We start from the raw sequence: 20,982 nt of genomic DNA, 5'->3' as shown, positions 1-20,982 counted from the left end.
TATCAAAGTGGGACGGAATAAGTATTTAACTTGTCAAGACTCAAGACAACATGTTGATTTTTGACACAGTAGTTTCTTGTCCTTTTAATCGGATCATACTTTTTCATTAGACGTCGTCTTCATGTGAATCACTTTTTACACTTCGTCAATTGAACCTTTTGGTTTTCAGCGACAAAAAATTCCTCAAATTTGTGCTACCGATGCCACCAGTTGAAACAACCAAAAAAAAAGAAAAAAGAGTGTAGTATAAAAAGAAAAACAAAGAGATTCAAGATGGGCAGACATTTTCAAAATTTATTTTTAAGGCATTGGGTACCAACCATTATGGAGCCCACATATATTACTGTTCAACGTCATGACCCATTTCTTGCGTAGGTCCCACCCTCCAAACCCCCGTCTTCTCCTTCTTCTTCTTCTTCTTCTGCCCTCGGCCTCGTTGTTTGTACTTTTCAGCTTCTCTCTCTCTCGGACTGGGGGTGGGTCTCTCATTTTCAATTCTCAAGGAAGTGAGTGAGGGAGTACTTAGTAGTAGTAGTAGTTAGTACTTAGTACTTAGCCACTTAGGCAAGAGTATGAATGAGCTCATTATTAGTCCGTAAGTAAGCGCTGTAATTGGTAGCCGGTAGGTTAATTGTCACTGTTCCAGAAATTGAAAGAGAGCGTATTAACTTTTTAACTTCGTACTCAGGCCACCCCCACCCCCCTCCTCTCTATAAAGCCCCCCACTCTCTCTCTCCACCCCCCATTCCCCAACGGGTATATTGACATTTGTCCCCTTCGTCTCTACATTCTATTTCTTCTTCTTCTTTTTCCTCGATATTTATCTTTAACCATTCTTTCTTTCCAGTGTACCAACACCCCTGCATGCGGTTTTTATTTTCCTGATCATAATAATAATGTCTGAGCCACCGAGTTCGTGTTCTTCATCTTTAAGTTCTTCGTCGTCGTCATCATCGTCCTCCGGGTCAACTCAGTCTAACCCGTCTACCGAGCTCGTAAAAGTTTCCAAGGAAGAAGAAGAAGAAGACAGGCCGCGGCTCAAGAGACAACGCGACAACAGCGGGAACAAGCATCCAGTTTATAGAGGAGTGCGGATGCGGAGCTGGGGAAAATGGGTGTCTGAAATTCGCGAGCCACGTAAAAAATCGCGCATATGGCTGGGAACCTATTCCACCGCTGAAATGGCTGCTAGAGCCCATGACGTAGCTGCCCTGAGTATTAAAGGCAACTCGGCCATTTTAAATTTTCCTCAACTCGTTGAGTCGTTGCCCCGCCCGGTCTCGCTCGCTCCCCGGGACGTTCAAGCTGCTGCAGCTAAGGCGGCCGCAATGGCGGAGCTCAGCTCTTTATGCTCCTCCTCCTTGTCGTCGTTATCGTCATCTGCAAGCGACTCAATATCATCACCATCAACAACTACAATGACGACTTCGTCGGAGGAGTTGGATGAGATAATCGAGTTGCCGAGTCTGGAGGAGAGTTTTGACTCGTCCGAGTTGACACTGTCTGACTCGGTGGTCGACGGGTGGCTGTTCCCGCCGTGGTGGGTGTCTGACGCTGAGTTCTACGGCTATTTGCTGGGTCAAGCTGCGGTTGGTGATTGCGAGTTGCTGAAACCCAGCAGCTTTGGGGACATTGAAATGGGTTAGCTCCACGTGGTACACCTAAAATGTCTAGAATTTTTTTTTCCTCTTTTTTTTTTATTTATTATAAAGAGAAAATGTCTAGAAGCTGTTTGGCTTATGGTTTACATTTTTGTTCCACTAGGGCCACAATATATAATATATACCCATGTCTATAATATTTTGGTTCTTGCTAATGTTCCCGGACGATGATCATGTAATATATACATATATATACATACTTTTGCTGTTTAATAATTATTCACACAGACTAGTCTATATCTATATCTATATAATCAGACATGTTTTGCCGTTTCTGTTGATCACTTCGTTTCTTCCACTCTACATAGTTCAGATTGCAAGTAATTTCTACCAAAACAAAAGTGATCTTACCATCTCTCCTTTTTGTAATTGGGTATTTTGCTCTTTGCTTTGTGGTATGTATATATATGAGATGCTTCATTTTCGCATAGAAGGCCAAGGATTGTGAAGAGGGCTTGTAAGATGGGATGATGCTATTTCATTTTCAATTGAACTGGAAGCTGTGAATTCAGAAAATGTCCTTAAAACTTGTAGTAATTCTTACGGGTGAAAGACTAAAGACGATCGCCTAAAAGGTCATAACGTGGCGGCCATGGCTTTACTTCGTGCTGTAATTTTCACCAGAAAAGCTGATAACTACTTCGTGGCCAACAAAACGAGCTTTACTTGGCTGGGCCTGAAAAGTTTTGAGAAGCAAATCAGTGAATCTCTTCCCATTTCTTGACAAAAAATGAAAAAAGAAGTGTGGAATGGTCAATTGGACAACACGAACAAAATACTTCATGGGGACTTGAGAGGGGTCTTCTGTCTATCTACTTATAAAAAAGTGTGGTGATTGTCGCACGTAGCATCAATGCCCATTATCTTAAAGACAACATGGGCGTTCTAGTTTTTGTAGTTTGTCTACAAGCAAACAAATGTCCCAGTCAAAAGTCATATGCCATTACCATCTTGTCCCTCTAAGTCATTGGCAGATTTTTTTTTTTTTTTTTAATCAGCAGTATATAGTAAGTAATGATTAGGATAAATTTAATCCATTTTCTAATGTCATCATTTTAACCATAGACGTTATAATATTGAACTATTATGTCTTGCTTGTTTGTTTGTTAACCTTCAAATGATTTGAAGAGATTGTGCCCCGGAAAACAAATCATTTGTGCAGAACAGATATATTGCAATCTGTGTGGGCATAATGACTTGCATCTCCAGAGTCTAGCCACGTACCTTATCTTCTCAGCTTAATTAGTTTGCTTTGACTACGTAGTCGGGTTGGTTCTCCTTACACCCGATTACTTGTTTCTTTCTCGTATCAGTTACATGATACGTCTTTTACAAATTACATTTTCCCCCCTATTTTGTTTTTGCTAAGGTTTTCCTCGTACTCCCTCTGTCTCATTTTGATAGTTCTAATTTTTTTTCCACACAATTTAAGAAAAAGTAATTACCTTTGTTGGAAAAACAAATTTAGATTACTATTTTTCTAAAAACCCCCCTTACATTAAATAAAGTTGGCTTTTCATATATCAATATGTTTTGAAAAATCTAAATGTATTAAATGAGTTAGGTTATATTCAATACTAACAATCTATATTAAATAAAATAGTTATAGTAATAACAATTTATATTAAATAAGGATATTTTTAAAAAAAATTAAAAGACAACTGCATTTTTTAATTAAAAAATAGACTACAATTTGGGACAGACGAAAAAGAAAAACAGTACTATCAAAGTGAGGCGGAGGGAGTACTAATCTTCATCAAGAGTCTACCATATTCGGCAAGTATTTGAAACTTGTTGCACGTGAAGATGAAACCGACCTGGCTTTTGGGAAATAACACAGGGAAAGTGAGTAAATTAATTTCTTCCTGGTAATTGTTAATTCGATACAGTAACTGGCGACTTCGTACATGTAAGCTTTGGAAAACTTAAAAAGACATTCTATCGACGTTTGGTACATGTAAAATTTTTCTTTTTCTTTTTTTTTGAGGTACAAATAAACTCCTCTGCAAGTTTTCACTCACTCAGCAATATTAATAATAATATTAATAGTGTAGGCTGCAGAGGTTTTTCCAGCACCATCAACGTAAATTAATGCAGATTCACATGTTTGATTAGTTAGATTAGATGAGTACGTACGTGGTTCCATCACATGTTGAAGCCTTTAGACTTTATGGATATCACGAGAATTCTCGAAACGTCAAAAGTCCATAAATAAAACTGTTTATAATCCAAGTTTTGTAAGTATCATTTTACAACATACAAAATCTCAATGCCAACAATGACACGATCCAGCCACTAACTCTTGAATGGTTTCACCATTGACACAAATTGATAAGTATGCTCTTTTCTCGACAATCATATATATATATTTTCCCGCTGTGTTCTAGTGTCGGATAACTTCTTAAAGGGACAAGTGTGAAATGTCTTACAAACAATAAATTGATCAAAAGAGATGTTTTATAATTTAGATTCTTATCCATTGTTATATGGGACAAATTCCAATCGAGTACGAGTACATAACATAACGTAACAAGAGTGTAATACAACAAAAGTTGACTTTGCCGTAATTCACCCTATCTATCATGCTTCATTTTCTAGTGAAAATGAAATACCATACGAGATGTACCACTAAATTATACTACTAGCCATTAATTAATGAATGACTCTTTAGAACCCCGTTTCAGGATATCAAACTCAAACAAGGCGGAGGCGGAGCAGAGTCTTGTTTACGTTAAAACAAGTTTCTATCATCAGTCACTCTCCGAGTTTTCCAAGTTTCTATCACCAGTCACCCTCCAAGGCGCTGGCATTACTAAAAGATGCATTAGCTTTGGAGGGACAATCAAGAATTATGTGAGGTTCCCGAAAATGACTTTTTTCTCTCTTTCTTTCTGGGAATTTTCAGGAGCTTATTTCCCAGGGCTTCGTGGACCACTTATATAATCAAGCTAATAATGGAGCCTTTTCCTTCGCCAGCTTAGAAGATGATGATGTTCCCTTTCGATCAGTTTTCGGTTCTCACCCTGATCTTGTTATGAACTGTACGGCTACGAAGATCCCTTTCTTTCATTTTTTTTTTTTCCACCAATGAGGATTTTTCTAATCAAAACCCTAATCGCACATGGTTTAATACACACAACTTTATCTACAGCGAACGCATCCACATGATTTTGAAAGCTTTTTTTTATTTTTTTTTTAATTTCATTAACCTATATTTCAACAACATTAACATTTGATCCTTTTTATACTTGCTTTTCACAGTGACATCAATTGTTTAAATTACGACACGATTTTTTCGCTTTCAAGTTCAGAATTTTGAGGGAAAATTCAACTCTTAATTATATATAGGCGAGAAGACCATACATAAGACTTATTCGAATCCTGAGCTTGAAATCTCAAAAAATGGAAACGGTGAAAAATGGGTTTAATCGAGGGAATAAACCGGTAGAGCTTACACTGCTAGTTAGTTGGGCATGATCGTTACAGCTCAATTTCTTTTCAGAAAAGAAACGGGAAATCTAGCTCCGTATTACTAATTGCTGGACAAGTTGTACAAATATGAGACCACAAGAAATTAATTCTCCGGCTATCCTTTTTTTTTTTTTTATGTGCATTGACCACATAATCACCAAGAGACACAGACAACTACTAGTAATTAAGTAGTAGCAATATCGATCATAATTAATTAATAACATGTTTGTACGTATTACGAATGGTAGCTAGAATGATGCTTCTTCATTCTAACACTTTGCGGATTGGTAGGTAGCCGAATTGGTCAACACTAAAAAAAAAAAAAAGGGGAAGAATTGGTCGTCATGGTAGCTAGCTAGTTGCAGAGATGTTGTAGCTTGACCAATTATGCATTTCTTCACCCCTGCACGTTAACTTAGGTAACGATACGAGACAATCAAATTCCCATAATCAAAGCATCATTAACAAACTTCAAAAGAAAGACGTAGTGTAAAACGTGTCACGTGGTTTGCCGTCTGCCACAACATTTGCAGTGAAATGAACCGGAGAAGAGATCCATGATTGAGAGGCAATTCTCTCACGTAGAGAGTAGAGAGGACAGAAAATTAAACTAAAAGCAGCATTATATATATATGTATATATATCCTAATTCCTAGGATTGAAGAATTGGGTTACCGGTTACCGTGAATGGAATGGAATGTATATATGATGATATGCATTTTTCTAGCACGTGCTGTAGGCTGCAGGTTTACAATTTCGGGAGGTTGGTGGTGACAGACTGGATGAACAAAAGCATATACCAGCCAAGCCAAAAATAGATGGAATGGTTTAATTAGTTCTATCGTACCACCATACAACTACTACTTTCTAAGAATGGTCGGTCATTCACTTGTTGTACCATAGCATAACACGATCGATAGATGACAGAAGTTGGTGTTAAATTGGGTGATTTTCGCACGTTGTTTGATAAGAAATAACGAAATTTTTTTTGTTATTAAAATTTGTAAGAAATTTGAATTTATCTGCCCAATCCATTTATTTATACTCATTTAAATAAATGGATATAAATTGGTGAGTCGAATCAATCCACTACTTACTAATTAAACGGATTTAATTGAGTAGCATATAGACACATTCAAAGTTAATGGGAGGAATTTAAATGGATCAATGTAATTGGATTATGATCGGTAACTGTTCGTTGTTCACAGCTCGTTTCCTTCAATGAAGAGAAAAAAATGGAAGGAAGAAAGTCAAAACCTGTGAACGCGAAAATTGCACGTTTTCCTTATCAGCAACTAAGTCCAAAATTCACCCAATTGAACCCCGTGTCCTACTTACTAGTGGTGTGCTGGAGCTAGCGTGGAAATAAAAAATAAATAACCCGTGTACCTTCGCATCGCATAATTGATGTGTGCTTTTACGACTCAAAGGTAAAGCATGATGATCATCATCATTTTCTGACTCAGGTTTTGAGTCACGATTCCATTTAGATGCACGCAGGTACCGCATTTTGCTGCGCAGAAGAATAACGGAACTACTCGTACGGTCTGATGCCATAAATATGAACAAGTCAAATGGTTTTGCCCACCTCACATCTGCAAACGCCCGCAATATTCCGTTAATTTGGCCGCTCTCATTATTGTCTCTAAAACTAATTAAAAAGGCAAATCTTATAATACTCTCCATGATTTGGTCGTTGGAAAAATTTAACCGCCGCCCCAATTATCACATCATGGCATTTGGCCAGGATGTTCGTTTCAGTGTATGCGTTCTCTTCTTTTCTTTTTCTGGCATGTTCACTGAGCTCAGCAGACAGAAAATTAAACTTCAACTGTATGATTCTCTTCTTTTCTTTTTTTTTTTTTGTTTAAAGAATGACTAGCAGAAGAAAAAACAATTATAGAATTCATTCCATTGCTCCTAGTTGTCGTTTGCGTCTAGAGACACAGGCAGACAGAACTGAGTCTCGTGATGAAAGAAGCCAAGAAAACTATAGCTAATACAACAAACACTCAAGTTTTTGTGCTGACAAATAATGTTAAAGAGTTAGAGATCAAGTTTTGCGCTGAGTCTCGTGAAGTTGCGAGCGTCTAGCACCATCTTTTACTAGTTAGTACATTGTAGTGGTATTATTATTTCTGGAAATGAACGAGGGAACGAATGCTGCAATTTCATAGCAGAAGATCGCGTACTTCTCCAACTCAAAAGTTCTTTTCATCTTCGGTTGCATTCATCGATGTTCGTATTTTGTCTCTTGATTTTATGGGATTGGTAGGGACGACGGAAATCGTTCATTCACAATCTTAAAAGCACAGTACTGTCTCCACAAAACGGAAACCTTCTCTTTCCCAATACGTGTCACCAGATGATTAAGATACTAAAAGTACATCTTTAACAAAGTCAATCATCACTAGACAATAACAAACCCAAAATGAATTCAACTGGCTCTTCATTGCCCCAGAGAAGGAATCGCATAGAACTGTTCATCTTGATTGCTGGCTGGCACTACCAAAGTTGGAGGAATTAAACTAAATTGGATTTCTTGGCCTTCCGTCTTTCTTTCCCTTTCATGTTACATTCCTAATCCAGCCACCAGTTTGCACTTTTCATAAACAAATTTCTCATTCCACGTCCATAATCATTGCTAAAAGATATAAACAACAACTTTCCTGAAAATTCCTTTCACTTTAGACTTCCCTTGTTGTATGTTTGCAAGTCATGCAAACGGAAGCAACGATACATTGTATAACCTATTCTATCCTAATCTAAGGGGAGGGGGAGTCTAAGGAGGCTTGTGTTAGGGGCTAGTGGGTATATACAAACTCAACTAAACCAAAGGAGTACTATGGCACCACTCTTTGATTTTTTTTGCTGCAGGTGAGGTTTGAACCCTCACCGACAGCCCAAGGAGGGACTTAAGTCCCTCCCTGGTGGCCACTGAGCTTCCGTTACTCTTCTCCTTGAAATTTTACATGAGGTACAAAAAAAAAAAAAAAAAGAGGCTGATCTCGTGTATATACATATACGTGCTTTGCTTGCTGACGGGTGTGAATGCCACGTCAGTTATTCCCAATTTAAATTTTAACTTCAATTTTTACACGTGTGACATGCATGTATATCTATTATTAGTATGTAGTTCTAGACTAATCCAAAAAGTCATAAATAAACAATCCAAACTTGCAACAGTTTGCATTAAACACTCGTGATTGTTCAAATTCCAACGATGCGATTCGAGGCACGGATATAATCTGTGTCAAAGACTAATGATAAGGGTTTGACTAAAATTAGCCACGTACACGCATCTAAAGGAATGATTATGTGCCAAATCATGCTAATGGGCGCAAAAATTGGTATTTTATGGCTCTTCTGTACATCACATAGTACACGAACGATAATAGAGAAGAAGAGAGTAACAACAAAACCAAAATTCGATAATGCACCACAGCAATTTGGTAAGCTGTAATAGTCATGGCCTCTTTCTTCTCCTTTTGTTTGCCTTAAGATACCCCACTTACGTGGCCTGCGGAAACCACAAAGGAGTTTCTTAGGATACACACAGGAGTTTTCTTGTCGGATTTGGCATGCGACTTTATATAACCCACTCCCTGGCCTCTTCCAATTATATGAAGGTTATTTTAGTGAAGACACAGTATAATAATGGTTGATTGGAAAGTGACTGATTCTTCCTAAACAAAGGGGATAAATCATAAAATGAAACGAGAAAATGGCTTTTACTTTTAGTTGTCTGGAAAGTGACCCCCTCCTCTTCTCTTCTCTTCTCTTCTCTTCTCTTCTCTTCTCTTCTCTTCTCTCTTTGGGCTGCAAGTCACATTAGATGATATAGTCTTAAAGCACTATGATTATGCTTTTGTTGTAGAGTGCCTTTTTAAGTTGGTTCCAACTGCATGCATGAGAAGATAAGTTATGACTGATTTACAATGCACACGATTTTGTGATTAGACGCTGTCCAAAGCCAGCCACCAAACATATCCAAACGATTAAGATCAGCACGCCCGCCCTCTCACAAATGGATAATAATATATATGGAAGATTGGTACTCATCGAACGGTGGAGGGAAAAGATTAGCCCCAGGAGATGACTCACAAACGTGAAGAAAGATGAAAACTGATTTTACCGTCGCACAAGCAAAATGAGACGACAACGCAGACAACCTTATTATAATTATATATAATAATAATAATAATAATGAGCCGAGCCGGATCCTCTAATAATGGCCTCCAGTCTATGATCCCAGCAGCTCAATCAGCTAAACTGGGGGCTGGGAACCGCCTCGAATTAGCCGATACCTTTCTTATAACTTCACCACCATTTGATTTAGTTAATATTTGAATATGATGATCGTCCACCTTTCGCTTTTCCTTCGTTTTGGTCTTTTGCTGTTTCTTGATTTTGATCTTCTAACTTTAATAAGCTGGCCGTTGGCTAAGGATTCGTTGGATCTGGGTGGGTATCTTAACCAGCATATGAAAAAACCTAACAAAAAAAACGAACGATTCCCCACAAAGTATTTCATGCGAATGAATATACAGATTCCTGGAATGATACAAATGCATCCATAACCAGCCAAAAATAAGGAGCGCCGCCACGCTCCTAAATGTGTGTCCAATAAGCACGACGAGAACTAGAAGTTGCAGAAAACGAGTGTACGATTTATTCAACGTTTCGGAACTTCTGACTATGATTTACTTGCACAACTTACGGGTTCATGGATGGCTGATGAGTACAATTTGTGCCATAAATATCGGCTATTTGACTAGCAGTTGTTACCGATTAGCGATGACAAAATTTCAGAACGAATGAAAGAAATCAGGCAGGTAAAAATGCTGCAAATACAAGTCCAATGGCTCTTCCAACGACCATACGAGTTTCTCGTGCTCTCTTCAAGGGCAAAAGAGATCTGATAACCCATCTAGAATTGAGTCCTCATGGTTCGGGTAATCAACTATGTGCTGCAGCAATTAGTAACCATAACCTGATCACACAAACAATGAAAGTGACGTATAGTTGCAGCTTCCTAAATAGATCTGGAATTACCACTAGATAGATACTTTAAAGTGCATTGAGTGAATTATGGAAGATACTAATAATATACCTGAATTATCCATGGGATTTCCAGCAGCCACAGGTTCTGGCACCTTAATGTCCACAACCACTGCATCCGAGGTGAGGAAAGTCCTGGCAACCGATGCTGCATGCTCCAGGCAGCATCTTACCACCTGAACAACAAGTACAATTACCTAGTTACAAGCTTACGAGAGAATGCTCAGATGGACATGCATCTAAGAAGTACAAATTGATCAGAGAATAGGTTTATGTGCTTTGAGGAACAATTAACATATGAAAGTGGAATTGTTATTGGCATGAGGTGCCAGATGTAGGGCGAGCCAGGCTTTTCTCTCTCCTAATTACAAAGCCAATCGAAGGGGGTATAACCCATTTAAGGTGAAGTTCCCTGAACCATATTATAAAGCAACACTTGGCTTGACTAATCATCTTATCACAATCAACACATTACAGATATGAGCCAAACCAAGTATTTCTGTATGCCTAGAGACAAAACACTTGCCTTTGTGGGATCAATGATACCAGCAGCCATCAGATCCTCATAGTTTCCAGTTGCAGCATTATAACCAAACTTGACATTATCACTAGACAGCACCTGTAGAGGGAGCGAGTTTAAAAGTCAACTTACCAGGTAAACAAATGTTCAAAAAAATTGTTACAATAAAAAGGGGCACATAAAGTGGAGCAATTTAAATCAAGCCGCACCTTTTCAATTACAACACTTCCATTGACCCCTGCATTCTTGGCAATTAACTTCATTGGGTAACTCAATGCCCTCTTAACAATGTCTGCTCCGACCTGCAACCATTCAACATATATGAGTTCAACGTTATGCAGGAACCCCACAGATGGCACGTTGGAAAATCACACAGACATATCACCTTCTGCTCATCATTGTCAAGGGAGTCCTTGATGGCATCAACTTTAGCAGCAAGCCGCAATAAGGTGCATCCACCTCCAACGACAATGCCTTCCTCAACAGCGGCCTGTTGTAAGATAAATGATTCCAATGATGAATTGTCGTACAGGAAACCCTGTGTACCAGAGTTGTTGTGTATAAATTTAGAAGCACGTTGTTAAAAGAAACCTTCGTCGCATTAAGTGCATCCTCGACTCTCAACTTCTTCTCCTTAAGTTCTGTTTCAGTTTGTGCCCCAACCTGGACACAAGCAACCAAAATCAAAACGAAGGAAGTGTTATTAAAGGAAATAAATAAGCAAGGCATTGGCAAAAAGACCGACCTGTATGACAGCAACACCGCCTGAAAGCTTGGCAATTCTTTCATTAAGCTTTTCCTTTTCATAGTCCTGCTCAGCTGCCTGTATGACCACCCAAATGTGAGACTGTGGGGACCAGAAAAATCCACCTAATCAGAACTATGACAGGAGATAGAATAATCATTGTTCCAACCTCAACAAGGTTTTTGATCTGTGCAACTCGTTTATTTACAGCATCCTGAGTGCTACCATCACCAACAATTGTCGTCGTTTCCTTTGTCAGCACCACCTTTGCTGCATGACCTAAAACCTCACTCCCAACCTTGTCTATGGACAATCCTACCTCCTCTCTAATCACAGTACCTGATGGAATATAGGTGAGATTAAGTATGTGCTTCATCTAGAGAAGAACATGATGCATTTTAAGGAATGTATCACAATATGAAATACCACCTCCAGTCAGGATAGCAATATCATCAAGGTATTGGCTCTTGCGATCCCCAAAACCAGGAGCTTTGAGTGCAGCAATCTTCAAAGCTCCTCTAAGCTTGTTCACAACCAGAGTGGCAAGAGCTTCCTGCTCAATGTCTTCAGCAATTATTAGTATTGGATATCCTCCCCTGATGCCATCTTCCAAAATGCTGATTAAATCCCTCGCATTTGTAATCTTTTTGTCGACCAGAAGAAGCTGCACATATTGTGCTCAACCATTTAACAAAATCAAGATAAGAAACTCCCCTTAAACAACCTAAGTGGAAAAATTCAAGTGATAGCTGCTTGCCTTGCAGTTTTCATATTCAACAGCCATCTTCTCACTATCAGTCACAAAATAAGGGGACATGTATCCACGGTCAAATTGCATGCCTTCCACGACGTACAGATTATTATCAGAACCTTTACCCTCCTCAAGTGTCACAACGCCTTTCCTACCCACTTTGCTCATTGCTTCTGCTATCATATTACCCACTTCATAGTTGTTTCCTGCACTAACTGCAGCGACATCTGCTAATTCACTATCTTCTACCTGCAAATCCACATAAGAGAAAACATTTGAAATTAAAATTCAAAGGAGAGTGAGAACTTTTGATATCTGAAACTCAGCAGATGACAGCCCAAAATTGACCCTGTTAGTGAGACATACGAACTTGCAATGCTTCCCCTGAAGATGCACTCATATCAGGCATCCTGCACAGATATTAATTTATAGATCGTGTGTTAAATATGGAAAATTTAAAAGCTTCCACATTACCTCTTTCGACATTAATTTGAGTTCAGCCACCAAAGCTTTGGCTGTTCGCTCAATACCCCTTGTAATTTGAATAGGGTTTGCACCAGCAGCAACCACCTGCAGGAATCATGTTCAAAGACTCAAATACCTAAAATAGCAGAATAGCCATTAAAAACTCTACTAAAGCTATACGCAAGTAAACAAACCTTAACACCTTCAGTTATTAGACCTTGTGCAAGCACTACAGATGTTGTTGTCCCATCCCCAGCCAAGTCATTTGTCTTTGACGCAGCTTGTCTTACTAACTTAGCACCAATATTCTCAACAGGATCCTCCAATTCGACCTATTATGATTGTCATGACATATTATATTAAACTTGTAGGCCATATACAATGTTGTCAAAGGAAATATACAGGTGAAGATAATAAAAGCTGATATTTTGAAATATATCATTTGAAGATGTCAGGGGACTAATTCATGGAAGCCCTACCTCTTTAGCTACTGTCACACCGTCATTGACAATTCTGGGAGACCCATACTTGCTTTCAAGTACTACGTTTCTTCCTTTAGGTCCCAGTGTAACACCTACTAGATCAGCAAGCTTGTTAACACCGGCCTGAAATAGAGAAATGTAAGTATTAGGTACAAGAGAGATGAGATAAAAGAAACAAATATACCAATTGAGACATAGAACAATAGTGATGACATCCAAAAATGGAAGTCACCTGCAGCTTCTTAATAGCGGACCCATCCTTGTTGAAATGCAAGTCCTTGGCCATAGCCTGAACCTTGGAGCTAAGTCTTTTGCGAAGAATAACATTCTGTCTCCTGCCTCCCAATTTATTGGCAGATATAGATGTCAATGAGGACAGAGCCTCGGATGAACTAACAAATTTCTTATCTGCTGTAGAAGTGCTAGGCGAAATGAGAGAACCAACACAAGACATAGCAGTGAAAGTAGAAGCCATGTTGTAATACTAAGATCTGCAACAGTGAAAACAACAGCAATGTCAAAACTTTCAGGTAAAAGGTCACTCGCATTTCATAATTATGACGCGAAGTCAGAGAAAATGAATTGCAGGAAACATGTGTTGCAAAAAGAACAACCTAACAAGAATTAATCATCAAGCATAGAAATTGGCTATTCCTTTGCAAATCTTATGCTTGTAGTCTCTTTCTCGAGCACCAAAAGAAATTTAAAGTGAGTAATGATCTCAAGCAAGAATAAGGAAGTAGAATTGGATGTTTACAGCATGAAATTTCAACTCGTGATTAATTCTTATTAGAGAAATGACCAAACTTGTGAAGATGTAGCATCTGGAACTGGAACTTCAGCAAAAATTAGACTGGAGCAGTTGTGTAGCTCAACGTCATTGTAACAAGTGAATACAAACTTTCCCACATCCTTCAGCAACAACTCACAAAGCTCCTTTTTTTTTGGGTTTCAGGGAGAAAAAAGCTGGATGCACTATATTTTTGTTACAAGATAGATATTGGAACAGACGCAAAAAAGAAAAAAACACTGGAACAGACCAACCAACCACCCATTTTTACTGCACAAGAATGAAATTTTTTTTCTTGTATTCAAGGGAAGAAAAAGAAAACAGATTTTAAGGATGACAATAATAATATCCAGATATCCCCACAATGGGCAGTATTTGGAATAATCAGGCGAAATAAACAGAAAAAGATTTTAACTTTTACCTTAAAAGCACGTAATAAGAAGGTCAAAAAAAAAAACTTAAAAACCAAAATGAATCCCAAAATAGTACTAATGGAGATACATCAATAAATTATAATCAGACATATAAACGATACTATACTGTGAAAGAAGCAATGAGGAGAGTTGAGAACACAATACAAATTGCAGAATGTAGAAATAAAAGATTACCGAGAGAATATAAGTAAGTGGAGTTAGCTGAGGGAAGGAGGTAGTAGGAGAAGATGAGGAAAAGGGGTTTTCTGGTGGGGCGGAGGGCGTGTTAGGGTTTTAGTAGTGTTTAGGAGGAAGAAGGTAAGGACGGGGCTACTGGCTAGATTCTTTGGGAGCTCCGGTGGTTTAGAACTTTCTAGAATTTTTACCATTTGGAAATTGCAAATTATTGTCTTTTTTTTTTTTTTTTTAAGGTATCTTCAATACCTAACCAGCTTAGAAGTAAACTCTAGTTGCACTGCACTACTTGTGACTTAAATCAGCCCAAAAGACAAATCCATACTCCACTTCAGGGTATCACATTAAACACAACAATTAAGCAGAAGGCTTTTTGCCCCGGATTTAGATTTTTCATTCCATCTTTGATGTTTTATGTCGATGGAATTTTTATAAACAAGCTGAATGAATGTTCTAGACATTTGATAATCCGATTGATACCCATTTTTGTCCCTGCTTTGTTTTGATGTTACAGAAGCAACCAAAAATTGGCAAGAAAAATGCATTCATCGTACAAGGCTTAAACCAAGGCCTTACACTCAAAAAAGTTTATGGAGTTTCATAATAGTACTATCGATTATTCCGTTCATTTTTTTTTTTTCCTCACAAAAATGGAAGTGCATAAACTTTCAAATCATATTTTAAAGAAAAATCCAAAATACTCTCATTGTCATATGACACTAATTACTATCTTCTTTTTTTTTTTTTTTTTTTTTTTTTTTGGTCTACCCAGGGGTTCTCTCGCCATATTGCGACTTTGCCCAAAGATATCCATCCTTTGACATCGTCTACAGTACTGACTAAACATGGCCAGAGTGGAATCTTTAGATCTGCCCTATTTGATGGTACAAACTGAAAAGCTTCTACCCTATATGATGGCACAAGTCAGTAGCACTGTGATGATCCGCTCAGTTCGCAATCTCAGTTGCAACAACATATGATCCGTGAAACACAGAGCAAATATAACCTCACAAGTACATGGGATACAACTAAATTGCATTAGCAGTTGGTCCAGTTTCGGCAGGTTTTTATAATCTCAACCTCGGTCTACACACCAGTTTTTGAGGAACAGATGAACATCTCGAGTAGAATGGTTCTAGACCAAGATAGAGCCCTCTGCCACGACAACTGCTTTTCCCCGTAGAAGTACTCTTTGATTCTTCTCGTCCAAATGGAGGTTAATCACACCACTCCTAGAAGATGCCTGCATCAAGAGAAGAACGCTGGGATCATATTCATTAATCTCTTGCTCTCGTATGCTTTGCCAAATTATTTCCTCAGCCTTTTGAGGCACAAATGCAAAGATGCAGTTTGGTTTGTTTGTAATTTGTCTTTAAATTTGTGCACGCCGTGCCCAAGAGACGGAGAGCGAGGGTGAAACAGCACCTGATAAGCAAGAAAATCACATTTGCTAAGCTTCTTGCTCCAGTAGGGCGCTAAGGCACAATGTGCGCTGCCACAGACAGGGTCCTGATATTTGCAAAGCAAAGTCATGCAACATATATGGAGCCAAGATTATCTCTTCTAGAAGAATAAAGAGGATCACCTCATTAACCCCAAACTTTGGGCAGAAGAAGCGACTATAGAAGTCAAATCCAGTTTCAGGCGATGCAGGCCCAGTGACAATTATCCCTCTACCTGGACATCTTTTTACCTCATCAAACTGCGGATCCAATTCTGCAACTGCTTTTTCTGATGGGAGCACAACCTATCAAAGTCCGATTAGTGATGTCACCTGGGATGAACTCCTCAAGCATATACTACTATTAAACAAGTATTAGTGGTTGGTTAATTTGCGAACTTATAATTCGTCTTTTTACTTGACATAGAACGATTCTTTTAAATTGTTTAATAATTCAAATGGCAAAGAAACTGACTACAAGGTCTTCTGCAGTGGTAGTCTTTAGGATCTCAACCACAGAAGCACCATTTAAGCTTTTAGAGATCTCCGATATGTCTGCAGAATTAAATCCAGTAACCGGGACGACCGGGAAATCTAATTCAATAAAGTAGTCCTCTTGAGCATTATCTCCATTTTGAAGCTCAATAGATTCCGAGGCCCTGGATTTTGAGATTCGCCTGGCTGTTAAAATCCCTGACAGAGTCAGGAACACGATTCGATGAGAATTCACTAGACCATATGTAAATAGAGTATGTGAGGCTGCTAAAGTTGCATGTCCGCAGAGTTGCACCTGCAAGCAGAAGTGATATCGAAGAGTGAATTCATCGTTCAAACATCTGACACTTACTGATACATAGCTATATAAAAAGGCCACAAAAAATGACCGAAATCATAAAAGCATCAGTGTCTATTGATCAACAATGGCCATTATATGCGTACCAAAGATACATTTAGTTATTCAAAAGATGGAGTTGAACGTTTTACTGTATTATCCAACAATCAAGATTCTGCTGGAATAGAAATTAGTACCACAAGTGGAATCTCAGGCACAGAGCATCATCATCATAAACTGAAATCTGAAGTTGGGCAAAAGGTGAAGAAAAATATTCAACTTTATTACGCGATGAAGTTTCTTAGCGGTGTATAATTTTGACTGCATACCTAAACCCAAACTAATTGGCAAAAAAGGAGGGAGGGAAAATAACTATAGATGCCAAAATTCAAAAGAGAAGTCCAAATTAAGCATATTTATCAATTAAATATCCAAGGCAAGCCAGCGCATTTCACAAATTTAGCTTTGAAAAAAAAAGAAGGGATAATTTCAGAAACCTCTCCTGATATTTTTGACAATTTCACTAAGCTCCCCTGAGATTTAAAAAATTACACATACCTCCCTTGATTTGATAGTTTTAGTAACAAAACCCTAAAATAATATTGACTTGATCAAATTTTTAAATGAATATCCAAAAATGCTCTTGTGTAATGAGTTTTAATTTACTTTCTTATAGAATTATAAGATTATCTAATGTAATTATAAAGAAAATGCGCAAATTTTTCATGTTCATACCTATTATTTGATAAATATCTATAATAATAATTTTATCATTATGATATGATACTTTTGACGGTATTTTATTATGGATTTAGATTTATAAGATAGAAAATAAAATGTTGAAATAATTGATTCAAAATTTATAAGTTTTTTGAGCAGTGAGATTATCATAATTTAGTAGTGATTTTGAGTAATTTCTTTTTGATTTATTGTTAATTTTAATACCAAAAAATAGAAAACAAAATTAGCAAAAAACATCAGATTACATGTAAAGTTAACTTATTAAAAAAATTATTAATTCGATATTTGGTTATAATAGAAAGTTAGAAACTAGAGATAATGATGATAATCTTACAATTTTATTGGCAAAAAATTAAAATGAAAAGGAATAAGAAGTAAAAAATAATGAAAAAATAATTTTAAAGCCATTCTAACTATAAGCATACCAAACAATGAAATTTTATTAAAATATTTAAGGATAGTATTGTCATTTTAAATGATAAGGGAGGTATATATAATTTTTTAAACTTTAGAGTAGCTCAGTGAAATTGTCAGAAATTTTAGGGGAGGTTTCTGAAATTATCCCAAAAAAGAAAAGAAAGAAGAAGAAAAATGTGGTTGGTGCAGTGCAGGCGGGACAGACCTCAGCTACTGGAGTGAACCATCGAATTCCAAACCTGGGAGATGCTGATTGTAACTCGTCGGTGCCGTCAATCGGAGTGAGAAAAGCTGTGGTTGACATATTCAGCTCCCCAGCAACAGCTTGCAGCCATTCCTTATCTCTATTGTCCTCCTCCAACCAACACACCCCCGCCGGATTCCCCTTGAATGCCTTGTCCGTGAAGGCGTCCACCTGAAGTTTCGCACAAGACTCTGATTAAATTTTAGTCTTAGACAGCAATCTCATCTCATATATACTCGTTGCCAGTGACAATTAAATTCTAAGTCTCACTACTAGTAGGAATGACATAACAAATTGTTTACCACAAAGTATTTAACGGGCTTTTTGACCATTCTGCAAACGAGCAAAAAAAAAAAGAAGAAGACTTCTTTCTTGCTCTGTCGTGCGCTGGAGATACTACTCTACTGCTTTCCGGAGTATCTGAGACGGCAAACCACTGAGAAAGTGAGAATTGGGGCAGGCTAAAGCTTTACGCCGGAGAAGGAACCAAAAAATAAAAAAGGAGGGCCCAAACTGACTAACTTTCTGTTTTTAGTGGTATAAGAAACGTACACGAATGTTTGACTTTGTTATACCATAGTATTTAGCAATCTTTGTTTCATATTTTGATCTCTTGTCCCAGATTAGCTCGGTTGGCCACCGCCTTTCTTCGGGGTACGTTGTCCATCTTCACCAGGTTCGAATTCAGGATTAACGTGTTCAAGGGAAGGGCCCTCTCCTCTTGAATCATATAGAGAGATTAGTCGGTCCGACTTACCGAACCTCGAATACCCTGTGTCCGAAAAAAAAAAAAGTCAAATCAAAGGTCGTGACAACTATTGCCAAGTTTTCACCTGCTCTACTCAGAATATTCTTAAAAAAGGGACAAAAATGCATACTTTTGACAAGGGCAATTGTTTACATTTTACTGTTGGGGAAAAAAAATTGTCTACACTTTTACTGTTGGGGCCCTTTTCATCCTTTGCTTAGCCAACTCAAGTCAAACCCTGCCAATTGAAATGTTCGTTTACCTCCTATCCTTTTAGGCTGTCTCAACTCTCAATCCTCAACGTAAAAAGATAAAAACTATCTATCTTTGATACGACTTAAATCAATACTCCAGCTTGTTTTCTAAAATGTCCAAGAGGAATCAAGAAATCAGCGTATCTAGTCGCAAAAAGAGGACTACTTTCCTTTAGATAATGCTTGGAGAAGTCTGTCATTAGTCTTCTCTTCTTACTTTTTCTTTTCCAGAAAGATGCCAAGGGCTTGTTTCCTCCAATTTTAAATGAGGGATAAATTTTGAAGCGCCAATTAATCTTATACTTTCCTTATGCAAAGTTCAAAGATTACAAAAACAAAATGCAGACCAAAGAGTTAGAATAATACAGAAATATTTGACTGCATAAATTAAATCAACGAGAAAGTTGCATAGTTGCATCGTACTAGAAAATTCAAATACAAATAATAATGTAATAATGAGTCTCCCTAACATAGATGAATAGATGTATTGAGTTGCCACTATGACTATAACTCAAGCCATCAGTGCCGTCGCGACAAAAGCAACCAGTACTGAGACCACTGATATCGAAACCACCCCATCAGCTGATGAAATTGTCGGTCCTGAATTCGAAAGTGGAGATGGGGCTGGAGAGATTCCAGGAAATGACTGAGGTGGACGGGCAATGGCTGGAGGAGAATGTGATCTGGGGTGCAGGGGAAAGACCTCGATCAGCAGCCGCTGGCCTTCTTTACAGTGATGGTGATCTCCGCTGATGAAGTACATAGGGCCTGGTTGATCCAGAGTAATCAAGGTATTGTTCCCGTCAGTGTAGGCGGTGATTGGGCTGCTTGTGTTGCAGTGATAGAATCCCCATTTATCCACCACCACCACCGAATCATTCGTATACTCGAAACCTGGTATAAAACACAACCTTGACCACATTAACAACTACTACGTTACCATTTCAAGCATACAAGATTGAATATTATAACCCCTTGATTTAAGAGATCTTTTTTTTTTTTTTTTTTGTCTTGTAATGAATGAGTGCTAAATCCTTATGTTATGCACTTCCAACTTCTGACTTCTTCTGCCCTTTTCTTTCTACTAAAGTTCTTGTAATTAGAAATGAAAAAACTTCATCACTGAGTACGGTTCAAGATTGTCACCGCAGAAACATAAGAATGCAAGTTACTCCCTCAACAAAAAAAAATTTTGCATTAGCCTTGTGTCATGCTGTGGTTTTAAAATCATGCAACATAAAGCTAGTTTAGGAGAGAAATGAGTACGAAAACTCACGAAGAGAATCTCCAACGTGGAATCTCCTTCTGGAGGCCCATAGATTATACATATCAGTTTCGTTCAATGTGGGCTGTCGCCAGCCTAAAGCATCACCCACTTTGAATTCCTCGGCAGCCACGACCATGGTAGGAGTAGCACTGAAGAATATCACCGGAATGACTAATGCACAAACACAGCAGAGAACTGAACGAGGTGCCATTTTGATGTTTTTTTTCAGCAGTACTACTTGTTAATGCTGTTGTTACTGAAAACGAAGGTTCTTCTCGAGAGGAAATATGAAAAGCTTCAAGAAGTTGTAGGTAGGCAGATGGGGGTGGTGTTCCCTGATATATAAAGCTGCAGTTTTTGAAGAGCAGAAGGGTAGAATTGAAAGTAGTGGTACAGTAGTTACAAGGTGAACGTGGAGGGAGTTGCTGTGTTTGGCGCTTCAACTACTCAAGCAAGACGTAAAATCCAGGAGTGGAGGAGGTCG

At 38.1% G+C, this 20,982-nt stretch overlaps 4 protein-coding genes across 7 annotated transcripts; 1 reads left to right on the top strand and 3 right to left on the bottom strand.

Moving 5' to 3' along the window:
* Positions 1-445: 445 nt before the first annotated feature.
* LOC113741789 (ethylene-responsive transcription factor TINY-like) lies at positions 446-1,880 on the top strand. The gene has a single exon (XM_027269411.2). It carries the CDS (start codon positions 897-899, stop codon positions 1,644-1,646), a length of 750 nt encoding a protein of 249 aa, XP_027125212.1. The 5' UTR covers positions 446-896; the 3' UTR covers positions 1,647-1,880.
* A 7,901-nt stretch (positions 1,881-9,781) lies between these two features.
* LOC113742185 (ruBisCO large subunit-binding protein subunit beta, chloroplastic) lies at positions 9,782-14,696 on the bottom strand. The gene is made up of 15 exons (XM_027269939.2): positions 14,555-14,696; positions 13,389-13,647; positions 13,154-13,279; positions 12,869-13,006; positions 12,684-12,779; positions 12,216-12,458; positions 11,888-12,122; positions 11,628-11,797; positions 11,459-11,536; positions 11,305-11,376; positions 11,099-11,203; positions 10,923-11,015; positions 10,720-10,812; positions 10,246-10,369; positions 9,782-10,125 (listed from the first exon to the last, which is right to left on the bottom strand). The coding sequence occupies exons 2-15, from the start codon at positions 13,629-13,631 to the stop codon at positions 10,112-10,114; spliced, it is 1,830 nt and encodes a 609-aa protein (XP_027125740.1). The 5' UTR covers positions 13,632-13,647; positions 14,555-14,696; the 3' UTR covers positions 9,782-10,111.
* A 786-nt stretch (positions 14,697-15,482) lies between these two features.
* On the bottom strand, positions 15,483-18,929 carry LOC113741608 (uncharacterized). 4 transcript variants are annotated; one of them, XM_027269173.2, is made up of 7 exons: positions 18,782-18,929; positions 18,532-18,649; positions 18,191-18,400; positions 16,471-16,785; positions 16,140-16,301; positions 15,980-16,063; positions 15,483-15,797 (listed from the first exon to the last, which is right to left on the bottom strand). In XM_027269173.2, the coding sequence occupies exons 2-7, from the start codon at positions 18,559-18,561 to the stop codon at positions 15,690-15,692; spliced, it is 909 nt and encodes a 302-aa protein (XP_027124974.2). In that variant the 5' UTR covers positions 18,562-18,649; positions 18,782-18,929; the 3' UTR covers positions 15,483-15,689. The 4 variants fall into 4 exon arrangements, with proteins under 4 accessions (XP_027124974.2, XP_027124975.2, XP_027124976.2 ...); XM_027269174.2 differs by having other exon boundaries at positions 18,805-18,915; XM_027269175.2 differs by lacking the exon at positions 18,782-18,929 and adding an exon at positions 18,752-18,770.
* A 665-nt stretch (positions 18,930-19,594) lies between these two features.
* LOC113742390 (early nodulin-like protein 7) lies at positions 19,595-20,954 on the bottom strand. Its single transcript, XM_027270229.2, has 2 exons — positions 20,508-20,954; positions 19,595-20,125 (listed from the first exon to the last, which is right to left on the bottom strand). Exons 1-2 carry the CDS (start codon positions 20,707-20,709, stop codon positions 19,743-19,745), a joined length of 585 nt encoding a protein of 194 aa, XP_027126030.1. The 5' UTR covers positions 20,710-20,954; the 3' UTR covers positions 19,595-19,742.
* Positions 20,955-20,982: the final 28 nt, after the last annotated feature.

The sequence above is a fragment of the Coffea arabica genome, chromosome 4e (genome assembly GCF_036785885.1).
Source record: "Coffea arabica cultivar ET-39 chromosome 4e, Coffea Arabica ET-39 HiFi, whole genome shotgun sequence".
Lineage (NCBI taxonomy): Eukaryota > Viridiplantae > Streptophyta > Magnoliopsida > Gentianales > Rubiaceae > Coffea > Coffea arabica.
Note: the sequence above shows the minus strand (reverse complement) of the source record. Positions and strands in the feature narration are given on the sequence as shown.